We start from the raw sequence: 17,200 nt of genomic DNA on the forward strand, positions 1-17,200 counted from the left end.
GCAGCATGAGTTGTGTGTATTTTATGCAAAGGTTTTTTGCAACGCGGCTCAACGGGAATCAAGGCAAAAGAAACACAAAATCATCCAAAAAAGCCCCTATCAAATGCCAGGTATTTACCAAAAAGTAGTCATTAAGGTTACAATAAACATTTGCAAAATTGTCCCTTAGTATTTGATGTCGGTTCATGTTTTTTTTTTAATTCAATTTTGGTTATTTTAAAATTGGTCTTAAATTCCAATCCAAGTGGCATTTAAATTGTTTTGAGAAGTCTTAAATATAACTTGCTTTAAGCTGTAGGAACCCTGATCAGAACTAGAGAACAAAGATGTGATCTAATTTCTGTTAATCACCAATCATATGAGAACATTTTCTAAAAGACAGCAAAATAGATCAATTGGTGGTTCGATATTTTGATCTACATTTGGAGAGCCACTGGTTTGGTACGTGAGTTGGTTGGCATTATCCTCCACCTGTGGCCACTTTATAGATTAAATCAAAGTTTCTTCCTCGACTGGTGCTACTTTGAAGCCTCAGGCTCAGAGAACTCCCACAAAATTGCTTTTGGGACTGAAAGTGATATTGTTTTCTATGGCAAACACAGTGGATATCCATTTCCTGTGACCACGTTGCTCAATCTTACGTGCTTTGTTTTCCAGAGCATAGTCTGTACGGGGATGATGAAGTGGTACCCTGACCCTCAACACATCCATTGCATCCAGTCATGTGAGGTAAGAGTCCAGACAGCCAAGCAGCCCTGCATCAAATACAGGAGTATGTGCAAATACTTTCCATCCAGATATCAGCCTTACCAAGGTCTTTGGATCTGTTAAATGAGTGTCTATTTTAGTCTCGACTGATACTGTATCTGGCCAAGGACTAGAAAAGTATTTACTGCAGCTGAGAGTACCTGAGATTGTTTTTTCCCCCGTCACTGATCTGATTTTTTTTACTATTGTGAGAAAAGGTCAAAAAAATAGCTTTGTGTATGTTTTGTACCAGTCATTGGTGGTGATACACTGTTGTCCTTTGGTGTTGATTCAAGCTGACTTTGCAACCTGGAGCAACATCACTGTTCTCCTTTCACAAGTATTGAAACCTTTGAACTCTGAGTAGAAAATTGTCAATTTCTTTCAAAAACATGGAGGGTGGGGTGGGGGGGGGGGGGGGGGGGGGGGGGGGGGGGGGGGGGGGGGGGCAAGGAGCAACTTGTGTGAAAAATGGATTGGGGAAAAGGTGATAAGCTTTTTTTTCTTTATTTATTTATCTATTTATTTATCTACTTATTTATCAGTTTTTTTAAACACATTTTAGGTATTTTTTTTATAAATCAACTTCTTGTTATTTTTGGGTTATTTTTTTCCATGCTTTTGAAAGAAAAATGTCCAATTTGCTCAGGTTTTAAAAGTTTAATGTAACTAAGCACCTTTGTGAGCACATTGTTTGACATGTCTTTGCTCTGTTTTCACAAACATTTAGTGCCATTCATTTATGTCTATCATCTTCTTATGTTTGCTCTCAAAGCCTCGAGGTCCAGAAGATCTCAATTTGGCTTTCATCCTGTCATTATCAAGGATATTTTATTAATGTCGAGATAGGGAAAACTAAATCCTTAAAACAGTTACACCATTTCTGGGCATAACCACATTAAATTTACTGCCCCAGACAGACTTCTCCAATAATATTAAACATGAGGCAAAACATACTGTCTCTCTGTATCCCTGTTGTCATCACTTCTTAAGATACCAGAGCCAGTGAGCAATGTGCTTCATATTTCGTGATGACAAATCTCAGGGAGAAATATATTTATTTCTCACACTTAAAACTTTGCAAGAATTCTTTTCAAATCCGTCCAAAGAACTTTTTTTTTTCTTTTTTAAACAAGAACCCTGGCTTTGTAAAATGGATTATCTGATAAAGGGAAATAAATTAATCACTGCATTATGTTAGATTAAGATGAATTATTTAGGCTGACACAAGGCTTTGAAATATTTTTGCTTGGTTAAAGAACATGTTTACCTTGTGTGTGCTGGAACTCTTACTGTGTTCCTAAAGGAGCTGGATGAAGTTTAATGCTTATTGACAAGGTAACAAAGTCAGATTTCTTGTGAATTTACATGCATTTACAAGGAAAATAAATGAGATTTTTATTGGAAACAACAGCTGGATACTTGTAGTCGCAAACTTTATCTGGTTAGTTTGTACACTACTGCACTGAATATATTTTTGACAGACAGCTTATGTGTAAACAGTGGTAGCACGTCCATATAAGACAAAGGTGAATAATACAATAGGTTTAATGGATTTTTTCCTTGTTTGATGTTGTTTACTCACTGAGCAAACCACAAACAAATGGAACAAAGAAGTACAGGGGAAGACCCTTTGAATCAATTCCTAAAACTAAATCTTGACTATAAAAGATGACAAAACTAGATGTAGATCCTCACCATTGCATCACAGATTGTGTCACTATCTGCATCAGATAAGCAGTGAACTTTTTACACTTTAAAATTCATTTTAAATAATACGGAAAACGTTGTTGGACCAAATTAATTTTTACTAGTAACAATCTTCAAAATGTGTATTCATAATTATGGTAACAGTACATAAGATTTTAAAATAAGGAATCAACTTAAAAATTGGTGTTCAAAAATATGGTACTGAAATACCTAATAACCAGAATTATGAACACACGTTTTTAAGTTGATAACCCATAACATTTGTTCAAACTAAGTTTTCCACATGATCTAAAAGAATTTCCAGAGTATTATGTACTTAATTGACATAGTTATGAACAAAAATAAAGTTGGTCCAACACATTTTTCACATTATTTAAAATGAGTTCTAAAGTATTAAAATGTTGATATCCAACATTTTTTTACAGCTATTAGCTACATTTACATTTCGTTTTCTCTCTGTTTGTTGGAAGGCTAAACGTGTGATGATACAGCTCAGTAAGCCAGTCAGTCCACCCTACACACTCCCAAACAAGATTTTGCATTGACGACTACAAATACAGCAAGATGATTTTTACAGTGAATTTGTGAACTACAGACGAAGCACCACTGTTAGTTTTAAAATTTCCCTTTCACCACATCTCTATTTCTTGAGAATAATGGAACTTAAAAATAAATAAATATAAAACTTTGCAGAAACTATCACATTATCCACAGTCATTAATGACACAGTTAATCTGTAAAAAAAATCCTAGTTTTCATTCTCCTCATATTTTTAGAATGGCATTGCTGCTCTAACTGTCGATCATGTCAATCACTGCTGGTGAACCACAGTCAAACTAGACAGCGCTGCTTAAATACCAATCAGGAGTCTGTCACTGTTTTGCCTATTTCTCTCAAATGTTTTCAGAAACATATTTTAGAGTACTGTTTAGCTGTAAAGTTGGTCTGTCCAGTGGGTGTTGCTTGTTTTTTGCTTGACTGTTTCCTACATTATGGCAGGATCACAAACCTCCTCATATTGCAGTCTGTCAGGTCTGTCAAAATACTAAATAGTCTGTTGATATTAATGGTTTCCAAAAGACAGTCTGTTTCAACCAAATCATCTTAACTCAAGGTCCTCTTACTTGATTTATTCTGGAACACTTAATTAAGAAAAATCTATCTGTTGATGAATATGTAGTTGTAAGAGATAGCTGTTGGCTGGCTCAATTGTCATTACATAATCTGTTTATGGAAATGGTCATGTGACACCAGGTATTTGTGGAGGGGGTGAATATAACCACCTCTGTTTAAAGATAGTCTTTTGACAAGAGAGCCATGATGATAACAACTTGCCAAAAACCATCCACTGATTAAGACCCTGAGATTTCACTGAAAGCCTCAGGAAAAAGGTTCAAGTGGACTTTGAATTGTCATTTTTTTTACCTTGACAAATTCTAGTTGACCCTTGACCTTTGACCATTCGGCCAAAAACAAATATATGTACACAATGTTTAATCTAGTCGACAGATTAAAATGAATTTTCCTGGACATATTCAAGTCCTTTCCTCCAGCGTCTTCAAGATAAACGCTCTATTACTCGGATAATCATTAGTGGTAAAAAAAAATGGTCAGGACATTGATTGTTCAGTCAAACATATTGTGGAGGAAAAATAAATATTGCAGCCTCTAGAGGCCACTATAGCACGACTTAAAACATGGGCTTGTTCAATGTTATTCTATTTTTGCGTGTTGTAGTTCACATCATAATTGAAAGTTAGTTGCAATTTAATGTCTGTCTCTGCTCAGCAATTTTTAAGCAATGGCCGTAAATCATCTAAAATCATAAACCCAGATAGCTTTTATTTGGCATTCATCCGTTGGGTTCAGAAAAGGCTGGAACTACCGATGGAACACATAAACTGTTGATGTCTCACGGTATTAAAATATTCTCCCTACCTGCCAGCACTACATTTTCCCCTTCCACCTTCCCGTGAATGTTGCTAGGCAAAACAGTTGCTTATAACCCGTTCCTCCATGACAACACTGTAAATTATACCAGACCACATGTGCTGCATATACTCTATGCCAGATCTCATCCAGATGCCATTGCTCCCAATCTTTCTCTTATTGGGCCTCTTTTTCCCTTCTTTCTTAAAATCAGGTTGAGAATTAGTGTAAAAGTCAGCAAAGGATTCTTATCAGCACAGCAGCCCCTGTACAACTGCCAGGCTGAGACTATTCTGTAATGGTTTTATCTATTATTATTTTATAGCCTTCAAAAGAGTTGCATCTGCTGTGTAATTACTTGAGGTGCATTCATATTTTCTCAGAATGTTCTCAGCATGATATGAAATATTTGATGGACCAATGTGGATGAGGTATTGGATAAGAGTATGCAACACAAAGCCGATTAAAAACGCATTGACTCATGCATCACTTAATATGAGGCATTTAGGCAAAGAGGACAGAATCTATTCAAACCATTTGGTTGGTGGACGCTGTGTTAATCCCCTTGATCACATCATGAAGCACTGTATACTGTAGTAGCCTTCCAGTCTGACAAAGGTAACAATAAGTTTCACAATGAGGATTAGGGAAAGTTGTGTTTATGTCAAAATAGTTCTGCAGTTCAACAGTTCTGATTCTAACCTCTGCCACATAAAGTTCTTCACTGGCTCAAATAGGTGAAATGTTTGCTGTTTGCTTTAGATGGGAGATTAGGGTAGTTAAAACAAAGTGGACCAACAGTGAACTCAATCAATCACCACCTGCTGTAATTAGAGTTGCAAAACTTCAAGACTAAGGATAAAGACATCTTTTTTTTCCTTGCATGGCTCTATTTCGAATGTAATTTTTTCTGAAACACATGCTGGAGTTTTAATTGAAGTCAAACAACCAAAGCAAATTAACAAAAATGAGTCCCTGTAGACTAAACACAGCCAGAAGAGTAGAGGTTGTTAGTTTAGAAATCCCTAAAAGTTAGACAGCGAAATCATTTATGATTTTTGGAGGGATAAATTCACAGTTACTGAAAATAAGGTCCCATTCTTAGTCCAAATTGAGTAAAAGGAACAGATGTCTCCACAGAGCAAATAATTTGGTAGAGGTTTTTTTAGCTTTCCAAAAACAAAGCTTGCTAACCAAGAAAGAGTCAAGGATTCTTGATCAGCTAAGATGGAAATTGTCAGACTGTGAACACCTACACCAATCAGGTGAAGTGAATAACACTGATAATCCTATCAAAGTGCAATATTTGGCTGGTATATCTTGGGTTCTGGTATTCATGTGGATGCCATTTGGTAGTGCCCATGAAATAGGACAATGTGTTATACAATACCAAAAAAATACATGGTTTGAACAAAGTGACAAAGAACTTAAGGCATTGACTGGGCTCTCAAATTCACCTTATCCCAAACTGATTTAGAGTTCGTTGGATGTGTAAATACTCAAGAGCCAAGCAGATCTATGGTGGGGCTACTTTGGATCAGACTTGGCTCTGAGCTTTCAAGGCATGACCAGAGAACTTGTAGGAGATGTGCTGTGGTGTCTGGCACCAGGGCATTGGCTGCAGATCCTTTGATCCTGTCCTGTGATGTGGGGTATCGGGATGTTCAACAAAAGCATGATCAGATGGGATCTGGGGAGATTGTTGGCCAGGTCAATGCCTTGGACTCTTTATGAGTGTTTGCATTGTGTCAGGGCGCATTTTCCTGTTTCAGGGGCGGTGCCTTCAGGGAATGCTGTTGCCATGAGGGAATTAACTTGGTATGCTACAGTGTTTGGGTGGGTGTTGCATTTCAAGTGGCATCCACATGAATGTCAGGATGCAAGGTTTCCCAGATGAACTTTGTGTTGTAATGATATGATCAGCGTTATTCAGATTTAGTATCTCATTGTTGGAAATGACAGACTTTACATGGCTGTAGCTTGCTTTGCTTGCTTGGATGTTTGTTCACCATGTCCCTTAATGTAACTATTGTTTCCTTCCTTTACATTGAGTACAATTCCCTGCTGTTTCCAGACAGCACACATATTTTTTTTCAAACTATTCACATCTGGGGGATTCCCCTGCTAACCAGCTTTCCATTTTCAGCAACCTTTGCGGGTCCAATTTACAGACTTAACAGAGCAGGCCAAATGTGAATTGCCCCAGCCACATCTTCTTGTCCCGCTGCGTTTGCGAGCTGTTCAGTGAATTTTATCTCTCCAGCATGTTCTGGGTCTTCCCTGGGGCCTCCCTTTGAATCTTCCTGTTGGACCCGCCTGAAAAATCTCCACAGGGAGTTACTTAGGAGGTAACTACTGGGAAAATCTACCCACCGTCTAGTTTCTCCTCGAATCGAAGATATATAGGGCTAAGCACTGGTGAAAGTCCAGAACTATCAACCCATGTTCCAGGACATTCTCTACTTCCTGCAAGGGCTTTTTGAAAATGTGTTAACCCAGGAGGGGGTGTTTGAAGGAGAAATTATTGTCGCTATTGAGGATTCTAACTGCTTTGGAGCTCAGAACCACCAACTGGTGCAGTGGTTTTTGAGTGAAGTCATGGGTCTTATGCTGAATTTTCATGCAGTCAGGACATGTGCAAGACTGTATTTCCATAAAACAGAATGGCGCCATTCACTGGGATGCTTACTTCAATGTGTTTTAGGACTGTTAAGAAACACCTTGACTGTAAAACTGCTGATATCTTTTGGCACAGACCAGGGAGTTAGTGTTCGTCAGTCTATAACCTCAGTGTCATTGATTCACAATAAAAGCCTTTCAGTGGTTCACAGAAGGAAAGGTAGAACACACCTACCTGCCCTACTATTTAAGCTGAGTGCACTCAACTGTGAGGATGGCACAGGGACATATAGTCAGCCCACTGCTGGAAAACATGCATTAGAAATGGTTCTTCCGTGAAACAGAGATTTTACAGGTGACCTGGTGACATATCATGTTTTAATACGGAAGTACAAGCAGCAATAGTTGGCAGTCAACTGGCAATGAGTGACATTTTGAAGAGCAGGCACCAGACTTCAGTCATGTGTTTATGTGCACTTAAGTCATCTGATTATTAACATATTTTTGGCAGTAACCTGACTTCTTAAACGTGTAAATGGGAAACCTGGTTTCCTTTTTTAAAGGTTAAAGGATTAAAAGAAATACAGCCAGATTTCTGAAACTTGACTGCTTGGCCACGCTAACCAAATTTTAAAGTTTTTTTTTTACATGCATGTGCATGATATAGACCAAAAAAAATAGTAAGTATCACTTTGTCAAGCTCTCACTTCTTCTTGCTGTGCATTGTTGTTCGTGGAATAACTCCATCCAAAGTCTGACAAAAAAAGATCACAAGATCAATAATCTGGTTTCCACAAACATGTCTATTTGTAAAACTCAAACAAAGCAGAAACTGCCCAGAGTTTTTCCTCTCACTGTGTCATCTGTCCAATGCTCCAACCATAAATATACAAAATTCTTAATGAGGCAGTCAAACAACTTAACAGGTTTCACCACTTAACATGGCTCCAACAGTCAATAACACAATAAACCACAATCATGGTTCAAAAACATGGTAAGTGATGTTAACTGTGTTTTTAATCTATACTCTCTATCTTGCACATGTATACACATTAATCACAGTACAGTCCTACTGTCTTGGCAGACATGGGATGTTCTAAACAATAATGAGTTTTCTTTAGTATATAATCACCTGAGATTAAGAATCAAAGTGTTTTCGTTACCTTAGAATAAACCATTTATATCTCCATGAGGAGCAAGTCCTTATCTAAGGAGATCGTTATGTTGCACCGCTATGTTTCTTTAGCAGACTACTCAGAACAAACCAAACACTGGCTTTAGATAAGGCTGTTTGCATTGTTATGTCAGCCACCATAGTTAGCAGACCACCCATGACAAGAGCATCAGAAAAAAACACTCTTTTTTTCTTGTGAAACCAAAACATTGAGTGTTTTTAAATAATTGGGTCTGTTTGTTTTGAAGAGGGAGAGGCTTCCATGTATAATTTGACTCCTGGCAAAACTTACTAAATATTTGGATCTTAAGCTATCAGAGAAAAAATGTGAGAATGGATTGGCAGGTGCTAGTCTGGTAGCTAGTCTTTGACATGCCAAACAGCAGTCGAGAAACCCTGATTTGTAAGATCAAACTGCTTTAGGGTTTTGTTCTGTATACCTTACGACTACATGTTGTCATTTTATCTCCAGGTAACAGTAGCAAGATGTTTGGAGAGAATGGATATGGGTAACTTGGCAACACAACTTAAAAATATCAACATCATCTGTCATCAGTACTCAATTTCAAATTGAAGCTGGCAATAGACATTATCCTGACATTGAATTTTGGCCACTTGACGTCACAACCTAAATTTTTAACCACATTTAATTTCTATTGATGTTGGTGGCCAAAGGGGTTTGCAACAGAAATAAACATGTTTGCAGCCATGTGCAAAAAATGAGTTTGGTCTCTATCGCTAATTTCCTAGTTCATTACAACCTTACTGGGGATGCATTTTTTACATAAATCACCAGTTTACATTTTGAAAAAGGTCTAAAGTTATGCATAATTAAGGGCGTGGCTGCTTTGAGTGACAGGCTATATGCAACCCACTCCAGATATGGTCTCTGGCTCCAGTAATCCAAAATGGTCAAAGTACTAAACTCAAGTCTTCAAAACAGGAGTCCACAAACCAGTGGTTGATGTCATGATGGCTATGTCCATTATTTTTATGCCATCTATGCTCTAACCTAGTTCTCACAGTGCTTTTCTTCTGAACACATAAAAATAGCCCATAATTGATTAAGTACCATGGCTTATATCCCATAATGCTATGGGACACTATGGTGGACTGTGACCTATACTACAACCACAATCATTAGACACACATACACAAATCTCCCTTGCAGTGATCAAGGGAGGTCTGCTTTTCCTACCAAAAGGAAGAAAAAAAACAAAAACCACTTTGAGTCATGGAGTGAAGAGAAAAGGGCAAACCTCACCCTCCCCCAACTGATTTTGGAGAGATCTGGGCAAGAGTGGCGAACAGGGTGAAGGAGGGGGAAATGATAAAATGTCTGCTATTAAAAGAATGATACAGATACTTGGTAGGAGGTGAAAAATAAATATATTGCGGCTTGACATATCTGTGTTTTATAATGTTCTGATGAAGAGCTTGGCTGCTGCTGCTGATGACAGCCAATGCTCCCATAGAAATAGCCAATGCTAGGAGGTGGAATATTTATGTTAGTGAGGTGTGGGGTTGGCTGCCGCTGCTTTGTATATCTCTTTTACACTGATTTAAAGGGAGTTACTGTATAATGGTAATACGCAAACCAGTTGACCTTTTAATTACCCATGGGAGACTACAGTGCACAGCCAACTCTGGCTGGTTTAATACTCTTCATGGGTCTGTGGAATAAGGTATATGCTGCCTGGAGGGGAATGTAAATAACAATTAACCTCAGCATGATCTCTGACCTCAAAATTAACCTCATGTGGGTAATGTGTGGGGTCTGCTAATTTTTAACAGTCTTGAGCAAGGAAAGATGTATGTGAAAAGGGGATCAAACCCACATTAAAGGTGCAGCCAGTGATTCTAATCCAATACAAATTTTTGCCAGATTCAGAATATGTCCGCTTTGTGTGTGCACTGAAAAAAATGTAGTGTTCATGCACAGCCCTGGCTTAGTAAATGGTAAACAAACCAAGTTGCTCAGATAGTGCTGCACAACACTAAGCCAACTAATCTCCCTCTTCCACGTAAACACCAGGTTCCCAGGAGGTGCACTGTGCTAAACCATGGAATTACAACTTTTTGAGTTTTTCATGTGATGCATTTGGGCCCCAGTAGACCTCAGTCCATTGACTGACAGTGGGAAAAAGACTGTGGATGCATTTTTTTGAACGTTATACTTGAGCTTGGGCAGTGTATAATATTTCATACCTTCCTTAAATTTCCAAATCTCTGGGTATACAGCATATGACCCCCTCTCCCCGATGTCAAGTGCTCTTCTTTCTTTCAGCTTTTTAGACAAATAAATACACACCAGAAACAGAAAACAACTGTACACCCTTCAATTTCAACTTATGCTCAGTCACAGAAGACTGACAAGTCTTCATTGCCTATTTATTTCCTCATAAAACACGCTTCATTCAAACATCACAGGAGCACAATTAAAACCCATCCAAACCATCTTGGTTACACTTGGTAGTAATCTAGTAAGTAAGTTCACTGTCCCAACAATCAACAGCTCCAATTTGATAGAAATAAATCCTTAATTCACCAAGTTCAAAGTAAAAACATGCTGTTATTCCCCAGGGTCTCTCTCTGCCTGCTGGCTGCTGGCTATTTACAGTCCTGTAACTTATCATCCCTCCACCATTAGGTGTCGCGATGTCTTTCTGCTTAGTTGCCTGTTCCACCAGCAGAGACCAGAGACTGAGCTCTGGTGGTGCCTGCTGTCACTACTTACAATAAGTTTAACAGAAAGCGGAGCGCCTGTATTTGTGATGTTATTGAAAAACATGCCTTAGGTATGTCTTAATACCTTGGTATACCATGAAACTGTGATACTGACCAAGCCAAGTTATACCACAAATAAAACAGCCCGTTTCACTGTCAGGATTTGATCCATTTCGGATGATCATATATGGCAAGTTAAGGAAACACACAGAATTTAAAAAAAAATTATCAATTAGCAGAGTGCTTAACTTGAAGTAGCCGACTTGGCCGTCAGAAGTCTCTAGTGTGCTTGCTCCATGGGCCTTATTGTGCAGAAGCAGCACTGAACATCTGGGTAATTTTATATGCAGTAGTTGACATTTTTAGCTTCATGCACCACTAAGCAACTTTCAAGGGACTGAATGGATTTCCACCTCCAATGCTGCATCCAGGTCTCCTCATACATCCATGGTTCTCACCAGTGAAGAAAACAGCTACACCATGACGGTAATAAAATGTAAATATCATCAGAGATATTAATGTAGCTTCTGAAGGAACGCTGACAGAAGTGGAGTATGAGTTTTAGTGTTGAGTTAAAATACCAATCATTCTCCAAAATCGCAGATTCCACCTTTAAAGCTAAACTCTGGAAATATGTAGAATTCAAATAAAACTGACAAAGGGCTAAGCCAGTCTGTATTAAGCATGACTGCCCTAAAACTATAAAGGTAATTCAAAGATTTATGCACTAGCAGTAGTAGTGATTTGGGTGAGGCCTCTGGTGCAATTGCTGGTAAAGTATTTACTCAGAAACAGAACGATTAAATAGATTTATTTATGCCACGGCAGTTTAGTCGGGAAAGGCAAGGGGATTCGTCAAGTAGGGAGTTCTTTGAAGTGAAGAGAAAACTGCAGAAATGTTCTCAGCAGCTGCTCTCTCCCCCTGCGCCGCTTAGGTAGAACCCTAAGTCTTTGAAATGACTCCATCAGCTCATCGGAGAAAGCCAAAAGTATCTTTGGCACTCAGCGCTTATTTTCATATTGTTGGCACTTCAGGGAAACCCTCATGGTTTTGCCTAAAACATTAAAAAGGTTTTCATCATGACGTGTTTGAGATTCTCTGTAACTTAAATTCCACAAATTTACGTGCCACTCCAGAGTTTACTCAGAAGGACTCCCACACCGGCCAGAGCGTTGCATAAACAGTTTGAGGAATTGTCATTAATATTCTTAGGAAGGTGAAGCATAACAGTCATCAGTTGACATCTGTCTGTCTACTCTTTTTATCCTCATTTAAATAGAAGGTCAATGAGTTGTAAAAACAAACCTTTCTGGCTTAATTATACTGATGAGTTTGTCACATTGCTTATACAAAAATGCCAAAAGAAGCAATTTACACTTAATGTTTCTTTAAAAAAGACTTCCAAAATGAGAGCCATTTCTACTTCTGGGTTGTTTATCAGTGCATTCAGTATTATGTATCCATCAGTGGTGCTATAATTCAGGCCAGACTTTAAACAAATACGATGCCACTATTCAAATAACTACCATAACAGCCATATCACAACATAGCAGGGCAGTAATCATTTATTTTAAGTTTTTAACTTAAAGATTGGGGGGACAGTTTTCAATGTATGCCTTCTGCAAACTCACCCTCCAGGGGGGTGATTTGTTAAGGTTAAGCTATTATGATCTTTGACTTACAATGACACCTCGAGTTGTCACCATTCACATTGAGTATCTTCACTTGTAAACATATTTCTGGGTTTGTTTTTTTTTTTTATGCCCATATTCGGTCAATACTAATACAAATACAAAAAGACAATATTTATCATGTCAATATATTGAACAGTGGAACAACTGGAGCTGCTTGTGTCATTTTGCAACTTAATATCAACATGGGAGTTTTTCAAAGTTTCCTACCAGTGTTAGATTTCTTGGTCAGTGTGAACACAGATTCCCTCTTATATTCCTTCAACCACCTTCTTGAAAAGGTTGTCGCATAATTTTCAAAAGTAGGCGTGAGTTAGGCCAACACCTCAGCCTCAGTAGTGGAGTACAACATCCCGTTTGGCCCCATGATGTGCAAAAATGGAATGTTTTATGAAGCTAATGTGAAGGATAAATGGCTGATTTATCCAGAGAATTACACAAATTTAAGATGATCTTACCATTTAACCATTTAACACCAAACTAAAAATCCTACTGTCAGCCATTACAACAAATCATGCTAAGCTAGGTAGCACCTCAGGTAGTTTACCTGCTACGTGTGTTGCTAATCACAAATTCAACACACACACACACACACACACACATGCATACAATATGCATGAGCTAAATAAATCACCGACCTGTTTGTGCTTTAAAGTGAAGACCCGCCCACCAGTTAGTTTAATGAGCAGAGATCATCCTCTCTAATTGGCTGTTGCGTAAGCTTTGTCAGAGCAGCCAATGAGCATGACACGGACTCTCTCCTTTGACTGAACGTACAACTTGGACCGGACTGGGATTATGCCGCACGGGTGTTTATTTTGATTTGTTTCATGGTCATTTGTTCCAAACAATTGAATTGTGTGACAATGTCAGCCACTTACTGAAAATCTCTTTTCTGGGAACAAGTCGTTTTTTCTTTTCTTTTTTTTTCTTTCCTTTTGGCCTCCTCGGCCTTCCATGCTGAGAGGTAAACTGATCGTTTTGGGGAGAACATTAACACAGTTTCTTGTTTATAACTTGTGTCTAGCCTTTTGGAGGGGATGGCTGGTGTGACACCATCAACAACCGGGCCTACTGCCAGTATGATGGAGGAGACTGCTGCCCGTCCACACTCTCCACCAGAAAGGTACACAAACACACATTTCCAGCGCTGCACCTCCTGTTTGCCATATTTACACAGGAAGAGACAGATTGATTTTCATCACTTTTATACCATCTGTTTTTGTTTTAATAATAAATACATATTTTTTTGGGGGGGTATTCTTTCAACACAAATAACTCACAATTTCTGTTCACTTTGTTTAAAAGGTGGCAAAGTGTTGTTTGGCTCGCTCGGGGGTTGCATCTTGCAATCAAGACGGAGCTTAGAAGCCGAAGCTGGATTCAAAGCCAGATTCTTCCTGTTTACAGTAGTAGAAATCCGTCTTCTTTGGCACGAGCACTGCGCCGCTACGCAGGAGACTTCCACTAAGCAAACAAACACAGATCCCTGCTACTTTCCCCTCTCTCCTGTTAACGACTGCGCCTATTTAGTCTCCCTCATCTGTACTTAAAACAACAGAGGAGACTTGTGCCCTCCAGCTTTTCCACTCAAATGGTAAATAAGCAGGTTTTCATCACCCCATGCTGCTGGACACTTTCTCACCTCTCAGATTAAGCCTGTAGAGGGGACTAATCGGGGTTCAGGACGTCAGAAAACACTGGACAAAATATACTTAATGAGATTTTCATCTATTACCCTCTTTAGCTAGTGGTGGTCCTTAAAATGTCCAAGCATCTTTAGACTGGGTTAGACCAAACAGAATTTAAACTGAGTTTAATTAATACAGACAAGCGTCATATCAAATTTGAAGTTATAGATACAAAACTAAATAAAAAAATAAATAAAAACATACATAGTCAGCATGCTATCTGGAGCCAATCCCAGCTGTCATCGGGCAGAAGGTGGGGTACACCCTGGATAGGTTGCCAGACCATTGCAGGGCCGACACATATAGACAGACAACCATACACGCTCATAGTCACACTTAAGAGAGTCACCAATCAACCTAAGCTGCATGTCTTTGGACTGTGGGGGGAAGCCGGAGACCCCAGAGAGAACCCACGCAGACACGGGGAGAACATGCAAACTCCAACCCGGGTTCGAACCAGGGACCCTCTTGCTGTCAGGCAACAGTGCTAACCACGATGCCAACGTGTAGCAAATAAAGTTTATTATTATTATTATTATAATAAACTTAGCAAATCTTGATTTAAAATTATGCATAGCTCTGTCACAGTCATGAAAACTAATCTTGGTTTAGTAAAGCCAAGTTTATTTATTTATTTAAGCATAACTTAATTGAGTTTAATCAATAGGGACAAGCCTCATTTCGAAATAATTTAAAAAAACAATTATGTAGCAATTATGATCATTATAAGAATGTTTTTTCCCTATAGTTCTTTTTTTTTGTAAATCTACAAATTTCTTTCAATTTTTGGAACTTTTCTTACCCCATTGCACTTTTCCTTTTTGTTCCCCATGTTGTTTTACGAAACTGCACCAATTTGCTTTGGCTTCAAAGGTTTAAAAGGCTTCTGAAAGCAGTACAAGAAAAGTGACATCGCTCCAGGTTTCAAATGGTTAAACATAAACTGTGATTTAATCAAGGTTAAAAAAAAAGTTACCCCTCCTTGGTGCATCTCAGCCTTCGTGGAGATGTTCTGGCATTACCGCTCTGCAGTGTGATGTAGGTCCATAATCTAATTTTAAAATATAAGCATTTAATGTGAGCCTAATCAGTTTGACAAATATGTTGAATATCTGCGTGTTTGTCCATCCTAACACACGCTCCCTGGTGATAGCTGGTTCGTGCTTGCTACAAATGCAAATGCATCACATTACACTAATTGCTCTAAATGATTGCTGTATATATTGGGTGGCTAAGAGGAATGGTATGAATAATAATGAGCAGGTTGGGCTGGTGGTGGAAACCAGGCCACTCATTCCCTAAACTGCTGCTACATAAACACATCTTTTTTTTCCTATTTTTCTGTGCTTTCATGAGAACTTCTCTCCCATGTGGACATTTGTTGGGAAGTAGCCCCCCCCCCCCCCCGCCTCTCGCTATACCCTATTTGGCTACTGTACAGCCACATATTCATGACACTCATTCAGGGGGCCCTGCCTATTAATTTCTGGGGCCCAAAGTTGGCTGAGCCCCGGCTGTCTCCTTCATGTCCGCAGCACACCATGACTCACTGGCAGCTCCTTCCTAAAAGGAGAAGGAGTTCAGCGAGTGTGTAGCTGCCATCGTAATAAATGAGCTGCCAGGCTGCTACTAACTGCTCTTTTACAGGGGAAGGTGGAGGTGGAGGGTATGAGGGTGGGAGTGGCGAGGTGTCCGACGGTCGGCAAGTTTAGTCGGCCACTTTAAAACAGCAGCTCGGCGAGCGGGGGTCGTTCTGAGGAAGTGAACTAAACCGCCGTGAGAGTCAGCATCCTGACTGCCACCGCGGCTCCAGCAGAGCGATGAGGTGGGGGGGAGGGGGGTGAAGAGTGGCGGTTTGTTTACAGAACTCTCTGTTTCTATGTGGCTCGACTTGTGCAGGTGTAGGAAATAACAGGTTTTTAATACAGCATGGCCCACATCGCACATTTTCCCTGCTGCCACATAAGACAGTCTTGAAAGCTGGAATATTACATGGAAGTTTGCTGCAGTTTTGATAAATTTTCAATCATTAACAGGTCACAGTGAGGTAGGGCTATAATCAAAAAAAAGAAAAACCCGGTCGACTAAAATTCTACCACCTCTTCAACCAATCAATTGGTTGATTGTGTAAAACATCTTCACGTTATCACTAGATTAACTAAATCACGACAGATCACTGAGTGCTTACTACCTGGTAGTGTTGTGTGTCCACCAAAGTGTTTTCTCCTGTCACAGGGCTCGACATTAACACTTTCCAAGCGCAAGTAAACTCCATGTTCAGACAAGTGGGATACCTTGAGTGGAAAGTAAATGTGATGTCCAATGTATTTCTTTTATAGCAGTTTTATACGAAAGGAAAACAACAGGATAAGTCATATTTTTATCAAGAAGACAAGGACAGTATCTATAAAGAAAAGACAGTATATACTGTATATTAATAACAGCTATCGTAATGATACTAAAATAAACCCATCGCACCCCCTACCTTGCAAAAACAACAAAAAAAACCCAACAAATCATGAAATTAGGGCAACAGCATCAGTACTTTTCACTCATCTTCACTGCTGTCTTGAGAGAGATATTCCAGCATAATATTATCTGACAATAAACTGCCAGCCCGTTCTCATTCTAAAGTCGTCAAATACTGTCACTTCTGAAGAGGTTTTGGTGTAACATCCCGAAACCAGAGGCCACCTTCCACAGCTACATGATATGCCACCAGGCAACGACATTTTGGAATGCGGCCAGACAGAACTGGTCACGGTGTCATGATATGCAGCCATATCACAAGTGCTACAGCAGCATGATGCACAGATGTTTGCCGTCAGTTGGCCAAACAAAACCGCTCGCATGTTACACCACTGGATGGGGCTAGGTTGAATGTAACAAACTGGACACTATAGAAGTTTAC

At 39.2% G+C, this 17,200-nt stretch overlaps 1 protein-coding gene across 1 annotated transcript in view; it reads left to right on the plus strand.

The window, feature by feature from the left end:
- The window catches only part of pappa2 (pappalysin 2), a 99,493-nt gene that overhangs the window by 78,255 nt on the left and 4,038 nt on the right, over positions 1 to 17,200 (plus strand). The window contains exons 25-26 of the mRNA XM_042497715.1: positions 658 to 729; positions 13,626 to 13,724. Coding sequence (XP_042353649.1) covers positions 658 to 729; positions 13,626 to 13,724 — 171 coding nt within the window. The remainder of the gene's footprint in view (positions 1 to 657; positions 730 to 13,625; positions 13,725 to 17,200) is intronic.

This window comes from Plectropomus leopardus, chromosome 12 (assembly GCF_008729295.1).
Source record: "Plectropomus leopardus isolate mb chromosome 12, YSFRI_Pleo_2.0, whole genome shotgun sequence".
Lineage (NCBI taxonomy): Eukaryota > Metazoa > Chordata > Actinopteri > Perciformes > Serranidae > Plectropomus > Plectropomus leopardus.